The following is a 22,631-nucleotide window of genomic DNA, read 5'->3' on the forward strand; positions in this document are numbered from 1 at the left end:
AGTAAGCCACAGAGTTGCTAACATGTATAACTTTTCACAAATTTATTTAACTTATTTTCTACAGATTGTTTTCCTAATTAAAGGAGAAAATAAATAAAAGTCTATTATGAAACTATAAATAAAAGCACAAGTTTGAAACCGGAAAAATTAATGTTTTCTGTAAGTCAATGGAAAAGTTATACTCCAGCAGTATCTTGCAGAAGCCGCAGTGCTGAAATAACTTTGCTACCCTTATTATACAAAGTCATTAAAATCTACACACAGCAAAGTCAATCTGTAACAACACACGAGTCGGTCCGCAATGTCCTTAGGCAGCTAGAGTAGAAAGAGACCAACTGCATGTGTATAGTGAGCCTTAATGATATTAAAACTGGATTTGTAAAAGCTCTTCTGTGGTACTGAAATATCTTGCCTCAGCCTTTCCTGAGAATTAGATTAAATAAGCTTGTCAAATGTATACCTCCAACTACGCTCTGTGAGTTTTCATGTAAACCAAGTAAACTACACTTTTAACAAAAAGTGACCCATGTGTTAGTAAGAATTTCTTTATTGAAATATATAAAAGAAAATTGTTCTTACATTTTAAAAATGAGGCATGAATGTTATGACAAGTTATGATAAAGCCATGCAAAATGAAAGCTATAATTCAGATAATTATTTTAACTTTAAATTGCATTTCTAGGACACTTTGCTAATCCACAGGCTACTGGCAAGGGAATGTACTAGAGCTCTAATACAATCTAATATAATCAAATACTTGGGAAACATTCTATATTCACTGTGCCTGAATCACTCTTGAAAGTAGTATGATTTGGGGGAATTAAATCTTTGTAACCAAATTGACTGTATTTATTAAGAAAAAGTATATCAGGCCTTGATGAGTAATTCACCTCTGACTATCTGGAAAATGGAAGCTCTTGTTAATTCTATTCACTAATAAAACCAAGCTCTAATCTTTTACTTAACAGGAATATAATGGAAGTTTGGAGCTATTTTTAACTTGGCATATAAATGTCATTCATTTTGACTTTTATCAAACAAACCTAAAATGTCTTTCAGTTATAAGGAATCAAACTCCAAAAAAATTAATGAACCAAGATCCATACATTACAACAAATATAAATGGTTACCTCCAAATTCTTTTCTAGCAGGTGCAGGACTCCTAGCCCCTTATGGTTCATAAGAGAATGTGCAGCAGAAAGGAAACGACATTAAATAAAGAATTGAAATGTCAAAGATTTACTGTAGTATTCCTGATGTCAAATATCATGTAGAAACCACATATTCATGTCTTGGTGCTATAAAAAAGCTATTATGTAATGCAAATGCTTCTAAATAGAAACATTATACTTATTTTAAAAGAACATTTAAACAAATATATAAAACTTTATAGTAAATAAGTATATGTATGTTCTTCAGTTCTAATCATGCATTTTATAGAAATCAGTACAACCCCATTAGCAAAAACAAAACAAACCCTTCTTTCACACTTGTAAAAGGTCAGCTCTGAAAACATGTTACAGGAATCTAGTTGAGAAACAATAATTTTCCCTGTTCTGTCACACCCACCACGTTTTTTAGAGAAAAACTGAGGAAATAGCACCAGTGATAGAAAAACAGTAAAATCTAGAAGTTAGAAGTTCGAAACATGCAAAACATTTTTAAACAGAGTGGAGGGAGATTTTAAATCGAGCAAAAATGGAAATAAAATGGTTTGTTACCTGCAGGTGGAGGCGGTCTTTGTGGGGGGGCTGGACGCGCAGGAGGAGCAACCGGGCGGGGAGGGGGAGGCCGCTTGGGTTCCAGGGGCTGGGAAGAATCTTTCTGCTGCAGTTGTGTTGCTAGCAGAGCGTCAACAGGAGAACCTACCGAAAAAGTACCTGAGGTAAGAGGATCACATTCCAAGTGGATGTGAGCACAAAGGTACTTTCTATATGCGTATGATAAATTATTTTGCTAATTTTCCAAATTTGTACTACAGTGTAATGACACACATTTCTGGTATCAATAACATAAGCAGTTCTGCTACTACATTACCCTCTGGTACCATGAGAGCAATCAGGCTAGCTCTCTGTGGACTTCTTACCCAGGCCCCAGGTGCTGAAGGAGATTTATCGAGCGGCCCTATTAAGACAGCACAAAGGGGGCTTCCCTGGTGGCGCAGTGGTTAAGAATCCGCCTGCCAATGCAGGGGACACGGGTTAGAGCCCTGGTCCAGGAAGATCCCATGTGCTGCAGAGCAACTAAGCCCGTGTGCCACAACTACTGAGCCTGTGCTCTAGGGCCCACGAGCCACAACTACCGAGCCCACGAGCTGCAACTACCAAGCCCACGTGCCACAAATACCGAAGCCCGCGTGTCTAGAGCCTGTGCTCCACAACAAAAGAAGCCACCGCAATGAAAAGCCCACGCACCGCCAAGAAGAATAGCCCCTGCTCGCTGCAACTAGAGGAAGCCCGTGTGCAACAACGAAGACCCAATGCAGCCAAAAAAAAATTAAAAAGAGAGAAAGTGGTTATATTATTAAAAAAAAAAGATGGCATGAAGTATTGTGTGAGTTAAGTCATTTGCAGTCTGCTGGCCAATAGAGAGAAGAAAAAGAAAAGGGTGTCTCTTCTCTCTGTACCCTGGCTTATCTTGAATTTATTGAATAAAGCCAGTCCTCTAAGAGTAGCATGGGCGAGTTAGAGAAGTTTATGAAATGGAAGGTATTTTCTGAAGACATTGGTTAGCATGGAACAGTGACTAAACCATGTAACGTAACAACCTCCAGAGACAAATCTCCCAACTTTGGAGGAGTCATGACTATTAAGTTGAATTCAAAAAATCTGTCTTGTCTCTTTCTGCTTCATATTATAATTTAGGTAATGTACAGATAGATAGTTAAGCCTGAATAGTTATGGGCTTTGACTATAACGATAAAAAACCATCAATGATAAGACATGGACAAGCCTGGCCACAAAGAAAAAGAACTAGAAAAATTCTCGTCTAGTGCCAGTGATGAGTGTCCTTTCCATCTAGGGCTCACCATCTGCGAAGCCTCCTCTTTTGCATGCACAGAAAACATGCTACACTTTAGCCCATGGATAGGAAAGTTAAAACAAAAATGGGTCTCCAAAGGAGAGGCAAAGGCATCAGAGGTTTAACCATCTAAAATCAAATGCATCAGCCAGGGAAAGTCATACAAAACTTTAGGTAGGATACACACTTTGTGAAGCTGGGTGGCCAGGTGTTCTTGATGGAGCTCGACTTGGTCTCACGGGAAGGGAAGGCACAGGCCCCTCTGATATGGTGGGTGACTGGCAGGGACTGGTCCGGGGTGAGGAACTTGGGGAAGCGCCAAGGCCAGAACTGGAAGATGGCTGGAGATGCTGAGGAAGGATTTCCTCTACCTCAGCACTGTAGTCATCAACATCACCTGAGAAAGTGCAAGGTCAGCCAAGTTACCACCATGTTACCTTTCTCAGAGATTTTTTTTTTTTCACCAATCTAGGCTTTAAGGGGTTATATACAAAAAATAAACACGTTTAACATTATGACACTGCAAACATATATAGGTTAAGCATGTGGGCATATATAAAAATTTTATACGTATAAAGGTAGAATTAGCGCAAACGCTCTTATAGGAAATGTAATTGAAGACAGTCTTCTGTTTCAGAGCAACAGGAGGCCAGTGGTGACTTCACACCTGGAGCTGGGTTGACTCCATAGCTTTCAATATTCCACTGAGCAGCTGTCTCAGTGCTGGCTGACTTGGAAGCTTAATGCTCTCCCTCCAAACCTTCCTTCTCGCCAATGGAACTGCCCGCTCCCCAGTGCCCTCAACTCAGGTCCTGCCCTTGCAGTAGACAGGCTCTCACGCAGTCACACACCTTCCCCAGAAGTCTCCTCGCTACTCTGTCCCCTGTACTCCCCCAACCTGGCATATACACAACAGGGGGAAGTTGGTTCTCCCCTGAGGTCTCCTCACCTCCTCCTTCCTTAGGGTTGGAAAGTGGAGTCAGGGTGCCCCTTGCAACCCAATTCCAATTGCAGAACTTCAATCTTCCAACCCTGAACAAAAAGGCCTATTTCTTTGAGGCTGTGCTGTCAGGAATTTATGTAGCACCCTCAAGCCCCACTTGCTGCCATAATCTCCAACCTCCATCCTTCTGGTCTCTTGAGCCCATTCATCGAGGACTAAGGAGAGAGCAAGCTGTTAAGTTGGGTCCTACCATCCTTCTGGGCGACATCGAAGTCCATGTGGTCAGCCCATCAACAACCTGATGTCTTTTCCCTGCTGATGCTCTCCTCCACTCCTGACGCATATGCCCCTTGGAACTGCAGTGCCTCTGCAACAGGGAACTCAGAACACTGCACTCTGACCACCACTCCCCAGACTTTCACCCTCGCCCTCAGTTACTCTTTCCTCTTTTGACTTCACCAGGATCCAGGCCTTTGATTTTGCATCTCTGCAACTGTCTTCACATCCTCCGGTTCCTCACCTCGGCCGTTCCCCTCCTGCACTATTCTTCCATCGCGCCTGCATCAATTCCACCGTCTAACCTCTCCATAACTGCGCACCTGGGCTGCTGGGTGCTGCAGCCAGAGACAACCACGTGGCCCCGATGACTGAAGCCATGTTAACTCTGTGGTTTTCCGCCTCATCTGGGCTCCCAGGGCTGCCTGGCAATTCCACAATTTCCTGGCTGGCTCTCCCTCTGACCCCTTCTCAGGAGCTTTATCTTGAACCTTCTCAATTCTCCTGAAACCATGAGTTGCCCCACTCCTTAAACTTCACAGAGAAAAGGGAAGTCTTAAGATGGGACCCCATCTCTTCAACAACCTGGCCCCCAACTGGAGCCTAACCACGTGGTTGGCACTCAGGTATCTGTGGATGGAAACAGTGGGGTTCTGCCCACCCCCCGTTTTCCCAGGGACCGTGCTCTGCCGCTCATTCTGCCCTGCCCCTCCCCAGTGGCGTCAGCCCTTTCCATCAGCACTAAGCGTTCCCAAGCGTCCCCATTTCAAAATAACACTCCCTGGAGCAGCTGCCTTCCTCTCTCTTTCCCCCGCCTTAGCCAAACTTCTGTAAAGAGTTGCCTACAGACACTCTCTGCACGTCTTCGCCTTGCATCCACACCCGGATTTACCACCATCTGGCTTCTTCACTCCACTGAAATCACTCTCCTGAATGTCACCGACAGCTTCCTCCCCTGGGACTAAACCCAAAGGGCAGGCTGCGGTGCTCACTTCTCCTTCTTGCCACAGACCACTCTCCCTTGTTATCTTTTCTTTCCTTGATTTTTAAGCTGCTATATTCTCCTGGCTCTTTGACATTTCTGGTTCTTTCTTCTCATTTTCCTTTTATGGGCAGCCTTCTTCTGCCTGTCCTTGAAGTCTGCATTTCTGTTTGATCCCAGGACCAGTCCTCTCCCGTCTCTATCTCATCCTCCTGGCCAAGCTAATAAAAACGCATGGCCTTAGACTGTCATCAGAGCTGCCTGGTGGGCCCAGAGCTCTCTGCTGAGCGCCAGGCCCACACACCTACAGCCTACATCTGGGCCTGATGGACCCTACAGACACCTCAGACTCAACATATTCAAAACCAAATCCACCTCCCATCCCGACCCACTCCTCCTGCACAAGCATACTTGCATCGTCTACTTAGATCCTTTTTGTTCCCTGAGGTCTCTGCACATTCCTTCTTCCTGGTTCACGCCTTTCTATCCTCTTTAATCTATAGACTCTCAATGTCAGTTTCTCTGGGAGAACTCTCCTGACTTCCCAACTCTAGGTCAGGCAGCTGCCCCATGAACTACTGCAGCATCGTTCACTAGTGCATTGGTGTCACGTGATTACAATTGCCTGCTTACTTGTTTGTAACACCAACTGAGCTGCGAGTATGGGGAGAGCAAGGATGACATCTGTTGAGTTTCCAACACCCAGCATGTACCTGGCACGTGAAAGGTACTACATAAACGTGTGGACCAGGTAAACAAATGAACAGTGAAATGTGAAAATGAGATGATCTTCTGAGGTGTTCAACTCTTAAATGCATTATCTAGACATACAGGGTATCACAATATGATGCATTGTCATTTTATAAACTAAGGTATGCATTTTAATGGAAAATATGCTAAAATAATATAGCAGATATATAGCATTAAAAAGCAAATGCATTTCTTAATCACATTTAAGGAAATTACTATATCGAGATAATCTGTCCCGAACTCCAAACTTGAAATGATTACATTTATATGGCTGGGTTCAGTTTCAAATGCCATGTGTTCCTAGCCACTTTGAGAATCTTTTAAAATTACTTTGAAATATATCCTCTTTTGAACAGACTTATGGTTGCCAAGGGGGAGGGGGGTGGAGGAGGGATGGATTGGGAGTTTGGGATTAGCAGATGCAAACTATTATATGTCGAATGGATAAACAACAAGGTCCTACTGTAAAGCACAGGGAACTATATTCAATATCGTGATAAACCATAATGGAAAAGAATATGAAAAAGAATGTATGTATGTATATATGTGTGTGTGTGTGTGTGTGTGTGTGTGTGTGTGTGTGTATAACTGAATCATTGCTGTACAGTAGAAATTAATACAACACTGTAAGTCAACTATATTTCAATAAATTTTAAAAAAAGAAAGCAATATATCTTCTTTTGTAGTAATTATTTTGAACTCATTTCGGCACATTGAGCTTCTACTCTTCTACCTTAACTACAATTAGTGGGACCAAACCACACACCAAAAATACCACTTTGTGCTCTTACGACACAAGGACATAAACTAACATTTGTAAAGGTCTTGACCTTTGCATGGCAGAATGGCAAATACATTTAAGTCTGGGTACAAGCAAAAGACACACAATACGATGCAAAACAAAATCTCATTAATATTGCTCTCAGTGTTACAAGAAGGAAGACAAGGATAAACTTGGAGACTGAGACTTTACTGATGGGAAGGAAACATCTTGAAGGACAGCAGTAAATGTGTTCAACAAGCAGACCTTCCATATCGAAGTCGGCCGCGACCTCCGCGTCTTCACCCAGCAGGGTGGAGCTTGTTGAGGACGGCAAGGGGACGCTGATTTTCTCTAAACTCATTTCTTCTTCCAAAGTTTTGATCCAGTCTGGACTCTTTAAAGTAATAGTTATAGTCCGACCCAATAACTAGTTGAGTAAAAGAGATATAAAATAAAAATTCATTGCATGAAAATTCACTATCTTGGAATAAAGTGCCTGCCTCAGTCATACTACAACAACAGTATAGGCTTAATTCAGCTAGACTCAATTCAACATAATCATTTCACATATACTGTATTTTTAACTAATTTTTTGTTTTGTTTTGGTTTGGTTTTGGTTTTGGTTTTGGGTTTTGGGGGGGTTTTTTTTGGCCGCTCCACACAGCTGGCAGGATCTTAGTTCCCAGACCAGGGGTCGAACCCGGAGCCCCCTGCAGTGGAAGCGCGGAGTCCTAACCTGGGAGTTCCCTTAACTAGTTTCAAATGTCCCCAATCCTCCCTTTAAAAGCCTGTGAAGCTAAATCTCAGGTCTTCTTTCTTAGGATGCACACAGATTTAAGTTTCCTTTGCTGCAGTAAGTATCTTTCCCTGGCCAGATATAAATTCACTGACAACTCTACTACATAATTTTATACTTCCTATGATTTTGATTCACAGATTAAGTAATTGTTCCTACATGAGACAACTAAAGAAAGGACAGTAGAAAATCCTTAAAATACTTTCCCTGTTCATTTGGACCTTCCTAACTTGGTATAATGGTCTTGAAAGGTGCTATACTGTCAAAGTAGTTTCAGCATTTCAAATCTCAGAAGAATATTGAGAGAATTGAAGACCATTTTAAATCTTCAACAAAAGTTAATCATTCTGAAAACACAAAGACTGGTATCTGTGAAACTGGCACCCTGCCTTTCCTATAAATCTGAGAAGCTTTTAGACAAAAGTGTAATCTAAAACAACCAACATATTATAATCAAGTTCCACTGTCCTGTGGATGTATTAAAAAAAATACTTTCCTTACGTGCTATTGACATTAGAATTCTTTGAAGGCATAGGCTGGAGAGGTTGAAAGCTGCTTGCCTCAACAGCACAGCCGTGTTTAATAGGAATTTAGTGTCCACCCTGAGCTTTGAAGTCAGAGTCCTAAGAATTAATAATTCGTTACCCACTTATTAGACCAAATCAATTAAATTTCAGAACTTGGCAACAGGCTTCATATGCCATTTGTTACTTTTTAAAGTCAACAGCATTCTTTATATATTCACCAAAGAATACCAACAAGTATTCTTAAGCCTCAGTCACTATAATGGCCATTTAAGAGGCACTTCATCAGGAATATCCACTTGGCAGAGATCAGAGCCAAATGAAAAGAAAGAAATTTAGACGACAGAAAAGAAAACGCTCAGGAAGGTGGTCATCCTTTAGGTTTGCCCTGCTTACGCTGTGTGCTTTCCCCAGATTCTCCTCTGGATCGGAAGTGTTCCTACTGATCTACTTGCGTCTAGAAGATTTCGGGCTGAAACAGTGGTACTAACAGAGATAGACTAGAGGTTTGGAAATGTCTAACTTTCAAAAGGATAAATCAAACATTATTATGCACTTTCCAAAAACATTGTTTTTTCAGAATTTTGAAAATCTTTTAAGGGAGCTACGGGTGGGTCCTTTCTAAGAGAGCGTAACATACATGACTAGACTTGAGGGTGAGGAACAGAGCTGAAAAGAAGGGAGGAGAACACCAAACAAGGAGAATTATCAGGGGCAAGACAAAAGAAATATTCAGAAAGGGAATAAGAGCTGACAAAGAATGCCAAATTGAGAGCCGCTCTTAAATATTTACAGCACCATGGGAGAAGGAAGGACTTTTTAAGATATCAAAGTTAGAACTAAATTTAAAGATCAGTAATTTCCATATGGTGAAGACACAACAAAGTCATAAGGCAAACTGGGAAGAATATCTGCAGCATATTATGAAAAGGGATTAACATCAAGGGAGCTTCAAAAGATGAATGAATAACCCAGGGGAAAAATGAGCTAAGGTCACAGACAGCTCGCCAGAGAAGTACAAAATGACCAATAAATGAAAAGAGCTAGCAATCAAAATCTTAACACAGAAGTGACATACTACTTCTAGTTTTTCAGACTGTCAAAGTTAAAAGACATCCAACACTGATTAGAATGTTGGATATTAGGTAATCGGAGGCATAATACAACTAGATACATTCCTTCTGAAGAGCAGTTAGCCAACAAGTATCAACATTTAATATGTTAGTATATTTGTCGTAGCAAATTTACATTTAAGAATTTATCCTAAGGAATAATAGGATAAGCATGCAAAGTTAGAGTGTACACAGGGGTTCCCTGGAATGTTGGTTTTAGTAATTAAAAGTTGGAAACAACCTAGATGTCTATTAATAGGAGTTTGGTTAAATAAATTTATATATTTATCCACATAATAAAATTAATGCAGTCATTAAAAATGACATATTCGTTCATATAGAAAGATGTCCATGATATGTATATCTCATTTTTGTTAATATATATGTACATGTATATGTAATCCCATTTGTTTTAATATATATATATGCGTATGTGAAGGTTTAGGACCACAAGTGGTCTTTATTATTTCTTCATACTTTTCTGTGTTTCTTAATTTACTTTTGCATGAGTGTATTACTAATGCATTTGGGAAAAACAAGCAAAACCCTACAAAATCTATTTCAAAAGCAATATACACATGGAAATCTTTTTCTCCAAGGAAGTGGAAGTTATGTAACAGAAGAGGAAGCTCAGGTAAATCTTTACCGCATTGCCTGCTGTTGGAGAAATTAGGCCTGGATTTTAGTCCATCCTATCTAGTGACCATATACTTAGATATATAGGATTTGTCTAAAAGCATTCAGAAAAAACTAATAGACAGAGCACTTTACAGGAGTAAAACTATTCCAGGACATTGATGTAAGTTTCCCCCAATCAATGACATTTCAAATTGCAGGTTAGGAATATCTCCACTAATTACAAATTTCTAAAATGCCTCAATGGGATGGATTTGTTATCTATGGGAATTATTTTACCTATGCTTGAAAAAGGGACCTGGGTACCACACTCCAAGCCAATAAAACAAGTTCCTTGGACTAATGAGCACATTCCTCCTTTGTTTTCTTGTAAATAAAGCATTTCCTTCCATTGGCTAGAAATCTTTTCTACTATATAGATGAGCCAGAATATCTGTTCCAATTAAAAATTTTAAAGTTTTATATAAGAAAATATAGTAAAATAAAATTTGGTAGTAAACATGTTTTCTTCTTAGTCTATATCAATGATTAACATCTCTAGGGAGGGACCAAAATTATCCTAAATTAGTCCGAAATCTAGTCTAAATGATAAATATTAAAGCACAACACTAGGTCTTTTATCCTCCTGAACTGGAAATCCATTTAGATAATTTGCTGCATGTCTCTAAAAATAAAATCTTCAGACACTTAATTACGGAATGGTTTAGACTCAACAAACGCTACCTTACCTCTTTACCATTCAGGCTCAGAACACTCAAGGCAGAGCTTCCCTCCAAAAATGTAACCCACATTTTATCTTCTACAAATCTTTAAGGAAGGGAAAAACAAACAATAAAAAAAACATAATTAATACCTAAGGTATAACTAGCCCAATGACTAGTCCAATGATTATTGATTAACAAGGGCTTATAGAGGCCAGGAAGTAAAAATGTAAGAGTGAGAGCAGCAGGGCCAGCGGTGACCTGGAGAGGGCACTCTTTCCCTAAAAGCATTCAAATTCAAATTTCTTTCAAATACTCTGTTAATAAAACAGCCTGCCAGAAGAAATGGACCGTTGGACCTCCAATTGTGACCCCTGCTAATCCAATCCTTCATCTCATGGACAAGGAGAAAAAGGGCCAGAGGTGAAGTGGCTTGTTCAAAGTGACCCTACGAGAATAAAATACAGGGCTAGGACCCAAGTCTCCTGACCCTGTAGTCCAGTATTATGTATTTTCACTGTCTCAGTGACTTTCCTGAAGCAAATTCCCTTTGACCAAGAAAGAAGACAGGGAGTTGTCACAAAAAAAAAAAAAAAAAAAAAATTGATATCAGTCAATTAATCAGACTGGCCCCAAGGAGCCTTAGATTATGGTCCTTGTTTTTATTCAATGACAGCCATTTAACTCTCTTGAGACTTCAAAGGCCTGTGCTATAATTCTAAGTTTATAGTTTTGAAATAAGAAACCCCCAAAAGGAAAAATAAAAAGGACACTGGAACAAGCTCTGAAGGAGATGGTCACTGATACGTAATAATGTTATCATGAAAAGAAAAAACAAATTATAACATTATCAGTCTTATTTACAGAAGCAGTTTTACCAGTTGAACTACTCCCAACTGTATAAATCAAGTTCAGAAATCCTTGCAGATTTTTCAGATGAGAGACAGTAAAACATGTACATGTGTACATACCCACATACACACAAAACATAGGTAAGAGACTCAATTTCTTTGGCATAAAGTTACTAAATTGCAGGATGCTGTCATTTGAAAGACACAGGGACATCATTCCTACCTAAAGACTATGAAGGGGATCTTTTTCAAATCGTTGGCAATGGACCAGATCCGTCCTCCAAAGGTTTTAATCACTATCAAAAGGCTGCATTTACGCTGCACCACTCTCCCCCACGCCAAACCCTATCTGTTCTCTGACAATGGTACCAAAGTGTTTTTGGCCATGTGGCAGGGCTAATTTCTTGGTCCTATCCTTACGTGGCAATGTGCCCCCTATACATTTTGAACTTTAACAAGAGATTCTGGTTCTGATATCCATGGATTTATGTAGGACCTTTTAGAAGCTATATTTTCTTCCTTTTTTTCACTCACGAGGATAAAAGCTTCTAGACTTTTCCCCCAATTGATATAAGTATCTAAATTTGCCCCATCTACATTTCCAGGGGATCTCGTACTTACATATAAAGACTTCACTCATTCCCTAATGGTTGCCTCATTCCAGAGCAAAAGGTGATGATCCGTTTAGCCTACCAGTGACAGTAGTCCCGTCCTTGTTTACTTTCATTGTCTGCTTTTTCTACTCTAACTTGGTTGTCTAAGGTGTAACAACCAGAATATTCCAGGTGAGGAGGCACGGCACGGGTTTATAATGCTAGGATAATGCCTTGTTTTGTTACCAATACTTTTTCCAATGATAAGAAGCATTTTGGGGAAAGTTTTCAGCTCTAATTTAACACCAAGTTCTTAAGAGACTAGGATAAAGGCAGACAGGTCCTTTTCCTGCATCAGTCTTTCGTCTCTTATGCACACTCTGGGTTCTGTCTAGCCCAGTGCAGTATTTTAACTTGCTCAGAAGGACACTTATCTGCTACTGTGCTGCCCACTCACGCAGTCCGTGTGATGCTCCCGGTGGTTTGGCATTTCTGCGCTTGGCAAAGCTTACTGTCATCTGGAGATTTCACCATGTACTTGCTAGAGTCTTAAGATCTCTAGACATTTTTTGTTTCATTTTAAACCTTTGGGGTAGATCTTTGTCAAACGATTTCAGGTTAAGTCTACATACAATTTCCTCTTATTTGCCCATTTACTCTCAGAAAGGAGAGTAAGGTTTCCCAGGCATGCTTCTCACTCCAGAAGAAACTATCCCATCTTCATTCTGTGGAGTATTCTGTTTAGCATCTAGGAAAGCCATTACACACATGCTGATCTTCCCTAGATTCCAAACAGGAATTGGGTCTTCCATTTGTCCTCTGCTCTGCCACAGCACCTAATATAGAGATTTGCCCACTAAATAGCTATAAAACATCCCTAAATAAACAGATGAACAGCACAGAAAGGAATTTGATAGTACCTCTTCCCTATGGAATTCAATACATGTTATTCAGTCTCTCAAGATTGCTGGGCATTTGGAATAGACTGTTTTTTTAAACCACACAAGAGGCATCTGGTTCTGCAAAAGGCAGACGGTTAAGTCAGTGATGGAAACCAAGACGGGAAAGAATGACTCCTGACTATTCACCTGGCAGGGCTGCTCCTCCACCAGATGGAAATTAAACGACTTAAAATTACAGAAAACATCAAATTTCTTAAACCGAGGGCAGAAAAGTCACTCCGCTTTACTCCTATCACTCCTTAAAAAAATGAAATAGCAATCACATGTTCATTCTTCCGTAGGGCTTACATGTTATAGCGTATAGGAATCTTGAGAGAACACATCTAAACGTGTACCTATTCTTGTCAATTGTTCATATAAAGTTTTACTACTCAACTTTAAACTTTCTAAGTAGCAAGTCCAGTTTCAAAACCTATGAGCTCTTTGAATAATATTTCTATAGTATGATTCGCCTTTAGTTCGGAAATACAAATACTCATATGCTATTCAAATACTAAATAAAGTGATTTCTAACACAGAAAATATTATTTACAAATCATGAGCTGCTTTTGGACAATAAATATTTTACTTACCTTATGAGTATAACTTCACCAAAATTTGTAAACTGTTGCAGAAGTTCATCAATCAAAGCATCATCGAAAAAATTATTTTCTGGTAGAGAACTTCTGATTGAGACCAACACCGTACCATCTGGTGGACCCTGAACGGCAATTACTTCTTTATAAATGCTTTGCCTCTCTTCAGCTTCCACTTCAAATATATCGATATCAATCAGGGCAACGACAGGCCTTAGGCATAAAGGAAGGAAGATGTGTTAGGAACGTTTAAGGAAGGATGCATTTCAAATAAATTTCAAGCACGATTAGGAATACAGAGACTGTTTAAACCTATGGTCAGAAGTCTTCAGCTCGGCCCTTCCGTAGTGCAGCAAAGTGCCAGGAGTCCACGTGTAGAGGATTTTGCTTCCATCTTGAAAACTAGCATTTAGGAGATCTAAATCTTCAGCTGCAGTCAGAATAAAACAAAACATAAGAGAAGCCACCTGAGCACGACCGATCATGTGGAGCTCCTTCGTTTCACGGGCTTCAGTTGTCTGAGGCTGCGAAGCCAGACACACTTGCTAACAGGCAGGAAGCCTAGACACCGTTAAGTTAAAAAGGTTTCTTGGTGAGGTTATCATGTTATGCTTTACTTAGTTAAAATTAAGATGAGCCTTTACTCTGAGGCTACTTAAAGGCCTGTGACCAGATAGTGTTTCAAAAATAATCGAACAGACAAGTAGCAGTTCAAAATATCTGCAAACCACTTGAGTTATTCAAATTAGAAATCTTAATTAGCATTCAGTTGACAATTCCGTAAAAATGTTTCCCTGCTTCTCTTTGTATGACACTACATCACTGAAAGAAAATAGATTAAAAAATTAAAGTATTACAAGCAGGTCTGAGAATTTTTTTTAAGTTTTATATTTAAATTGAATTTATTTTATTCTAGATAACCTGTGTTGAAAAAAAAAAAGTAGTCCTCCTCGCCTTATTTGATATTTATATCATCCCCTTCTTCCTTGTAAAATTTGCACTAGCTCATTTAAATGAAGAAGTCCATTTCCCAACTTTCCCAACCTGATCTATCAAAAGGCCATTTCCTTCTTCTCCAGAGGACACGGTCTGTCCATGCAGGGGTGCGGCACTTTTCACTGGTGTCGTAGTCATCAGAAAACAAATCATATTTATATGTTGGAGCAAAGGTTACTTTTCCTTCTAAAAATCCTCTAAAAATCTAAAATAAACATACATAAAGTAAGTTATTCGAAAAGGCAAAAACGTTCTGTTTTCATTCAGGCAGCCATGCATTAAATGTCTATTATGCGCTGGAGACTCATGAAATCTATGTGCCTCTGATGAACACTTCTAACTGAATGGAACAGAGCTTAAGAAAAAATAACCCAAGACGTGGGCTTTATCATGCCACTTGTTTGACCATTTGATTAAGCAAAGTACAAAAACGTGAACAATGGAATTCCACCAGACTTTTGAGCTACATGACACATTTAGAACTGTATGGGATTTTGGAAATCAAATAGTTTGATGTCTTATTCTCAAATGAGGAATTGGGGCCTAAGAAGGTTACATGGTATCCATCAGAATTTAAGTCTGATCACCAGAAAGATACCATATCAAGTGCCTTCAATCACCTCTTCTTAAAAAAATTTTTTCTAAATAAATTCTTCCAACTTTTGTGGTCACAAGTTTTTAGAACTAAGTCTCAAAAAGGCAGATGATATGAGAAACAACAACATCAAAATAAAGCAAATTACCATAGGATCTTAAAGCCAAAAAGCTCTAGCCCTGACAAGTAAGAATCTAAATTCGGAATTACTGAAAGAAAAAATGCATATTCTTCTACTTGAAAGTGAATCTGATGGAGACGCAATGTATTTTTCCTCCTGTAAATTATTATGAGTTTTCATTTCCATTTCTTTTTTTAAAAGAGAAGGCAATTTTCTATCTGTTAAACTACAGATATATATTTACTAAGTATAAAGAGACTCCAAGAGGTTAAAAAAAAAAAAAAAAAGTAACACTTTAAGGAAAGTATGCTTTCATAATCAAAGGTCCCCTTCTTCCCAATGCAAGTATCTTAAGTATGTATCTACCTGTCCAGCATTTTTCTGGTTGATAAGCTGATCTCCTGCTATAAGAGAATCCCAATTTTGCTGTCTTATGAGCTCTTTCACTTCTTCATTAGGAAGATCGATTCGGTAGTTGAAATCACCACACCAAAATACGTAGTCATGGGAGAACAGCATCCTTCCCTGGAAGCAAAGAGAGAGAATTTTAAACAATCAATTAAAAAAATGTTTTACAACTTTTTCTTTGCCTCACCCCTGCCATGCCCGATTTATTTAACCCCACAGTAATTACACATGAAGTATCTAATATTTAGGTGAACACTGCTGACATTTCTAGGAACTATCTTAAATTTTCAAAAACTGATACAGAATTTGGGGTAAATTGAAACACATTTCAAAGCTTCCTCTTCAAAAACAAGCAGCAAGAATTTACCATTGGAAAACTCAACTTCCGTGCTATTTCCACAAAATCTTCATTTCGTTCTTTGACTTGCGATTGTCCTGCAGCAAAGTGGCTGCAGACGAAGCAGAGGCTTGTGGTGTGGAACAGCATTCGTATTGCGACCGCTCCCTTATTTCCAGTTGCACCTCCCATTCCAGTCTTCACAGTATCAACTGCAACATCCCTTTAAAAGGAAGAATTCTAAATCAAAGATCAGAAATTCCAATAGTTCCATGTGCATAAGAAAATAGGAATGCCTGTTGCATAATTATAACATTACACATTGTGGGGCACTTAGAGGGCAAGCCTGTGAAAGAGTACAGTGAAACTATTAGTGATTCTTTACTCAAGAACACATTTAAATAGAGTTACCATATGATCCAGGGATCCCACTCCTGGGCATATATTGGGAGAAAACTATAATTCTAAAAGACACATGCACCCCAATGTTCATTGCAGCACTATTTACAATAGCCAAGATATGGAAGCAACCTAAATGTCTATCCACAGATGAATGGATAAAGAAGATGTGGTACAGGGACTTCCCTGGTGGCGCAGTGGTTAAGAATCCGCCTGCCAATGCAGGGGACACGGGTTCGAGACCTGGTCTGGGAAGATCTCACATGCCGCAGAGCAACTAAGCCTGTATGCCACAAGTACTGAGCCTGCGTGCCACAACTACTGAAGCCCATGCGCCTGTGCTCCGCAACAAGAGAAGCCACCACAATGAGAAGCCCGTGCACCGCAACAAAGACCCAACGCAGCCATAAATAAATAAATAAATAAATTTTAAATAAATTTAAATCTTCAGAAAAGTTTAAAAAAAAAGAGTAAGTACTACTTTATAAACAAAAAAAAAAAAAAGAAAAGAAGATGTGGTATATATGTATACAATGGAATACTACTCAGCCACAAAAAAGAATGAAATAATGCCATTTGCGGCAACATGAATAGACCTAGAGATTGTCATACTAAGTGAAAGAAGTCAGAGAAAGACAAATACCATATCACTTATAAGCAAATGAACTTATTTACAAAACAGAAATAGACCCCCAGACACAGAACACAAATTTATGGTCACCAAAGGAGAAGGGGGGTAGTGGGAGGGATAAATTAAGAGTTTGGGATTAACATATACACACTACTATATATAAAATAGATAACTAATAAGGGCCTAGTGTATAGCACAGGGAGCTCTACTCAATACTCTGTAATGGCCTATATGGGAAAAGAAGCTAAAAAAGAGTGGATATATGTATATATGTATAACTGATTCACTTTTCTGTACACCTGAAACTAACACAACATTGCAAATTATACCCCAATAAAAATTTTTTTTAATAATAAAATAAAATAAAGCATAACCAACAAGGACCTACTGTATAGCACAGGAAACTATACTCAGTATTTTATAACAACCTATTAGGGAAAAGAATCTGTAAAAGAATAGATATATATACAAATGTATAACTGAATCACTTTGCTGTACACCTGAAACTAACACAACATTGTAAATCAACTATATTTCAATTAAAAAAAAAAAGCACATTTAAAAACAAGAACCATGAACAAGTGTTTCTCTGAAGCCACAAACATGCCTTTTTATTATCTGATGTTAGGAAGTAGCCTTAGGAGAGAGATATGTTTACTGACCTGATGAACGGAGCATGCTGTGGTCTGATAAAAACAAATAGACAGACGCCCACCAACTGCTCGGAGGCTAGCAGCACATACTTGTTGTCTCTGGAGATGGTCTTCTGAAGTTCCACGGCCCAGAGCTTCTGATTTGTTGTGCTACCAGAAAATATTAAAAAGGGAATCTTCAAAAAGATGGTGACAGTAATATAGCCTGTTTTATAAGACAGTTGTCAATTATACCTTTATATGCCCACATTTAATAAAACTATGACATCACGAAATCCACACCAACAGTGAAGTCTTTATGCAGGCTGGGCTTTTTTGTTTGTTTCCTTTAAAAAGGAAAACCCAAAATTTAGCCAAAAGAACACCCACACTTCAAAGTCTATCCTATTACACCCTTACAAAGAAAATATGAGCTTACTGATTAAATGAGTGCTCACCATGTGAGTAATCTCAAGCTTGTACACTTTATTTTTTCCTTAGTATTCACTGGGATAACAGAGAAGAACATGCTTCCAGATACACTCCCCCCCACCTTTTCTTATTTTTATGGGTTATAATATCTTTAAAAAAACTCATTATGGAAAATTTTAAACATCCACAAAAAAGAGATAATCATAAAATAAACCACCATATACCCATTATCCAGCTTCAACAATTATCAACATTTTGCCAATCATTCTTCTTCCATACCCCCTCCCCTTTTTTTAAATCTGGAATATTTTAACCCAAATCTGAGACATAGGCCATTTCACCCAGAAACACTTTGGTATGCACCTCTAATGCAGCAGGACATTTTCATTTTTGCGTAGTCACAATGCTGTTATCACACTCAAATATTAACGATTCCTTAATATCATCTAATACTCAGTTCATATTTAAATTTCCCTGATTATCTAAAAAAAACCTCCTCTTACAGTTGGTTTCTTTAAAACAGGGTCCAAATAAGGTCCACACATTGCATTTGCTTGTCTCTTAATCTCTATTAATCTTTAGCAGTCTCTCAGCTCACCCGACCCTCTTTTTAACGCTATTGATTTTTTAAGAAGCTGGGCTATTTGTCTGTAAAATGTTTAACAGTCTGGATTTGTCTGATGCGTCTTCATGGTACCTTGTCCCTCTGTCAGGTTTGTTTTAAACTGGTTACTCTAGAAGCTTGATTGAGAAACATTCAATTTTATTGATTTGTTTTGGCAAAAATAACCTCACAGGTGGTACAGTCACCCTTGCATCATAGCAGGAACTAATCTCTGTGATATTACATCTGATAGGCTATTAGGACCGTGACAATCGACTCGTTGTAATAAAAAGTTCCTCCACTGATCCTTCTTCTAAGGTTTTAACAACGACTGATGATCATTGCCTAGATCCATTATTTCATTAGGGGTTACAACATGTTGGCTTCATAATTTCAGCATTGCATGGGCATTTGTAATAAGTTGGAATTCTTCTATAAACAACTTCTCTCTTATCAACTATTCAGTTACCCTGAAACACAGTTTGTATAAAGAAGGTAGCAAAAATGCTGGAGTCTTTCTCTTTATACATTTTCAGAGTATTGAGTTTGTGCCCAAGAACCTCCAATGGCGAGCAAAAACAGTCTTCTCGTAGTTCCAGGTCATACAAACGATAAACGGTAAGCCAGAATACGACCTCACATCCACGCATCTAATCTATCTAACACTATGCCATACTGCCTCCAAAGTACAAATTCAGAGCACGGATTCCCTACCAACCCCACCACTGAGACTTGGATTCTGAAAACAGAACGACAGCTTTCATCCCTTTCTTCAGCTCTCTCAATGAACCCTGATCACTCCATTCCAAACCACACACACCTCCCCACCTCCACATGCCCGATCCCCTGACCTCTATCTATCTACTTTCGGTTGCACTTACCATCTTCTAACATGCTATATAACTTACTGATTCGAGTTGTTTATTGTCTGTCTCCTCCACTAGAAAAGAAGGTCCACACAGGTAGGGATATTTGTCTGTTTTATTCATTGATATATCTTTAGCACTTAGGGTAGGTGCTCTGTAGATATTGGTTAAATATATGAATGAATAATCACCATTTTCATTAAAGAATAATTTGATTAATCTCTACTTAGACCAACAACTGAACAATGTGTTTGGTACTGGGAGCCCTAAGAATATGTTCTAAGACCTGAATCTGTATTTTCAGGGAAGAGTCAAACAGCAAAATGAATGAAGTCGGAATTCTTCTCTACTTCCCTGTATAAACTGTTACTCACTTTAGCTAAGAAGAAAGTTGTCATTTTCAAGACTGATGACTATACCATACTATTTCAGCCCATAATTTTATTCTGAAAATCTTTTTTAAAGAGTCACAAAAGAGGACTTTCCTGGTGGCACAGTGGGTTAAGCATCCGCCTGCCAATGAAGGGGACACGGGTTCGAGCCCTGGTCTGGGAAGATCCCACATGCCGTGGAGCAACTAGGCCCGTGCACCACAACTACTGAGACTGCGCTCTACAGCCCGCGAGCCACAACTACTGAAGCCTGCACGCCTAGAGCCCGTGCTCCGCAACAAGAGAAGCCACCGCGATGAGAAGCCCACGCACCGCAACGAAGAGTAGCCCCCGCTCGCCGCAACTAGAGAAAAGCCCGTGCTCAGCAACAAAGACCCAACGCAGCCAAAAATAAATAAATAAATAAATAAAGTTAAAAAAAGAAAAAGATTCTTTAAAAAAAAAAAAAGTCACAAAAGATGGGCAACTACTCAACTTTTAAAGCAAGCATCATTTCTTAAAATACAACACTTAAGCTTTCAATTTCACTAAAATAATCTGTATTTGTAATAACACTTCAGAACATCAGTTCTCTGCTTGGTCGGGGAACATCCCTGGGGATCCCTAAAACCCATGAGGTCGAAACTGTCTCCCTACTATCGCTAAGAGATTGTCTTTTTCACTGTATTGACATTTGCATGATGGTGCAAAAACAATAAGTAGAAGTGCTGATGTCTTAGCAGGAATCCAGGCACCAAACTGTACTAGTATTCCTTATAATCTTTACCCCCATGCGCTCACAGTTTAAAAAAATGCCATTTCACCTAAGAATATCCTGATGAAGCAGTAAACATTATTAATTCTGTCAAAGCTCAATCCTTGAGTCCCATCTTTATAGTATTCTGTGTGATGAATGGGCAATACACATCAAGCACTTCTGCTGCATACTGAATGCATACACCATGGTTGTTTCAGAGAAAAGCACCTGATAGTTTCAGTTCAGAGTTGAAATGTCCCTTTTTTCATAGAATATAAGAAAGAACGAGTGACAGACTATGGTTATTCAGATTTAGGTTATTTGGCAAACAGTTTTTCATCCAAGTCTGTGTTTTCAAGGGAAAAAAAACGAGCATCTCTTTCCAATGATAAAATTTATGTTTTCAAGCAAAAATGAGAATCTTGATAAACCTGTATCTGCTACTCTGATCTTGACAGCTTCCACATACTTGAAGAATTTGCTGATGAGTGATGAAATTAACCAATATAATGTTTAATATTGTATAATGAAATGTGTCAAAATTTGGAAGATCTACATAACTCAGTGAACTAATATGTTCCAAATGACCAACACGTGATGTTTCAAAATCATGCAAGGGTAAAAGACAGACCAATGTTTTAATATAATTGAGCACAAAAAGGTCATCGCTATGGTTTCAGATTCCACACTGCAACTAACCTTTGGGAAACTATTTGTTAAGTGGTATCAGAGAAGAAATGATCTGAAAAGGCTATTAAGATATTTCGGTTTCCAGCTACATATTTATGTGATGTTCCTCATATAATTCAACCAAAACAACATATTGCAACAGACTAATGCAGAAGTAGATGTGAGAATACAGCCGTCTTAAGCCAGATTCTAAAGACATTTGCAAAACTATCAATGCCATCCTTCTCAGTAAATTTTTGTTTTGGAAAATAGCTACTTTTCAGGAAGAAAATGTGTTATTTATGTTAACACATAATGAGTTTATTATCATTGTTATTTTAAAATGAATTAAATGTTTTAAATTTTTCATTTTTAATTTCTAATGTGATACATATCGAGAGATAAAACTCACATAAATAAAAGTTCTTTAAGATTTTCAATATATTTAAGAGTGTAAAAAGACCTGAAACCAAAAAGTTTGAGAACTGCTATTTTATAGTTTAAAAAGCATCTTCACATATATTCTCTCAATCTATCCTTGTAACAAGTACTTAGTTATCTGCTCCCCATGTCCGTCAACTAGAAAGTTTCCCTGTGTGTTACCTGGCTGGCTTACCTTGCATTCACAATGTTTCCAGCATTCAACTCTACCATTTCCTCAAAACCAATGGCAAATATATCAGTTGGTTTACTTCTTTTATCTACAATGAAGCATCCAGGAGAGACTTTTATGAGATGGCCTTAGTTAGATGGCAACTCCCCTACCCCCTCAACACAAATAAGATCAACGTCAGACCTCATAAAAGTCCATTTTTGTGTTTCAAGTTTAACCAAATTCAAATTAAAGGCAAAACCCCCTGAGGGGGACAAAATTACATTCCATTTAGTTTCTATTTAGGTGACCTAAGTTTGCCTATCTAAGACTGTTATTTTTGAAGATCCTTAAGTCCTCTCAGAAATCATTTTGAAAGAATTCTTGCTAAAGTTTGTACCATGGAGAGCAGAGAAACAAGCCGCTTCTCAAAGGCTAAAGTGACTCAAAATGGAGAGGGAAAGAAATTTTTCAGAAAGGGTACAAATAATTAAAGTGGTTGAGTAACAGTCTCAAATTAGAGGAAACAGTTGAGAGGGATTTTTTGCACTTAAATTTGAAGATTCCTAAGTGGAAGCAGTCTAGGAAAATGAGAAGAGTCAGGGGCTCAGACTAACCCCTCTGTTCTAGCCATTAGCTCTCTCATAGCTGACAAGACCAAAAGAGAACAGAGCTGCTTTAGATAAGCAACCCCAGGGTACTTCGGGTGTCCCAAGCATTCAGAAATGAGGATAAA

General features: G+C 38.7%; 1 protein-coding gene across 11 annotated transcripts in view; it reads right to left on the reverse strand.

Moving 5' to 3' along the window:
* Positions 1-22,631, reverse strand: part of SYNJ1 (synaptojanin 1) — an 86,823-nt gene that overhangs the window by 13,327 nt on the left and 50,865 nt on the right. For 9 of the 11 annotated variants that reach the window (XM_057545265.1, XM_057545266.1, XM_057545273.1 and 6 more), the window contains 12 exons: positions 21,920-22,004; positions 17,635-17,775; positions 15,973-16,165; positions 15,564-15,722; positions 14,530-14,686; positions 13,798-13,915; positions 13,483-13,698; positions 10,532-10,610; positions 7,000-7,162; positions 3,209-3,418; positions 1,722-1,865; positions 1,131-1,169 (listed from right to left, as the gene is read on the reverse strand). In XM_057545265.1, coding sequence (XP_057401248.1) covers positions 1,131-1,169; positions 1,722-1,865; positions 3,209-3,418; positions 7,000-7,162; positions 10,532-10,610; positions 13,483-13,698; positions 13,798-13,915; positions 14,530-14,686; positions 15,564-15,722; positions 15,973-16,165; positions 17,635-17,775; positions 21,920-22,004 — 1,704 coding nt within the window. The remainder of the gene's footprint in view (positions 1-1,130; positions 1,170-1,721; positions 1,866-3,208; positions 3,419-6,999; positions 7,163-10,531; positions 10,611-13,482; positions 13,699-13,797; positions 13,916-14,529; positions 14,687-15,563; positions 15,723-15,972; positions 16,166-17,634; positions 17,776-21,919; positions 22,005-22,631) is intronic. The other 2 variants (XM_057545267.1, XM_057545274.1) reach the window with 1 other exon arrangement.

The sequence above is a fragment of the Balaenoptera acutorostrata genome, chromosome 4 (assembly GCF_949987535.1).
Source record: "Balaenoptera acutorostrata chromosome 4, mBalAcu1.1, whole genome shotgun sequence".
Lineage (NCBI taxonomy): Eukaryota > Metazoa > Chordata > Mammalia > Artiodactyla > Balaenopteridae > Balaenoptera > Balaenoptera acutorostrata.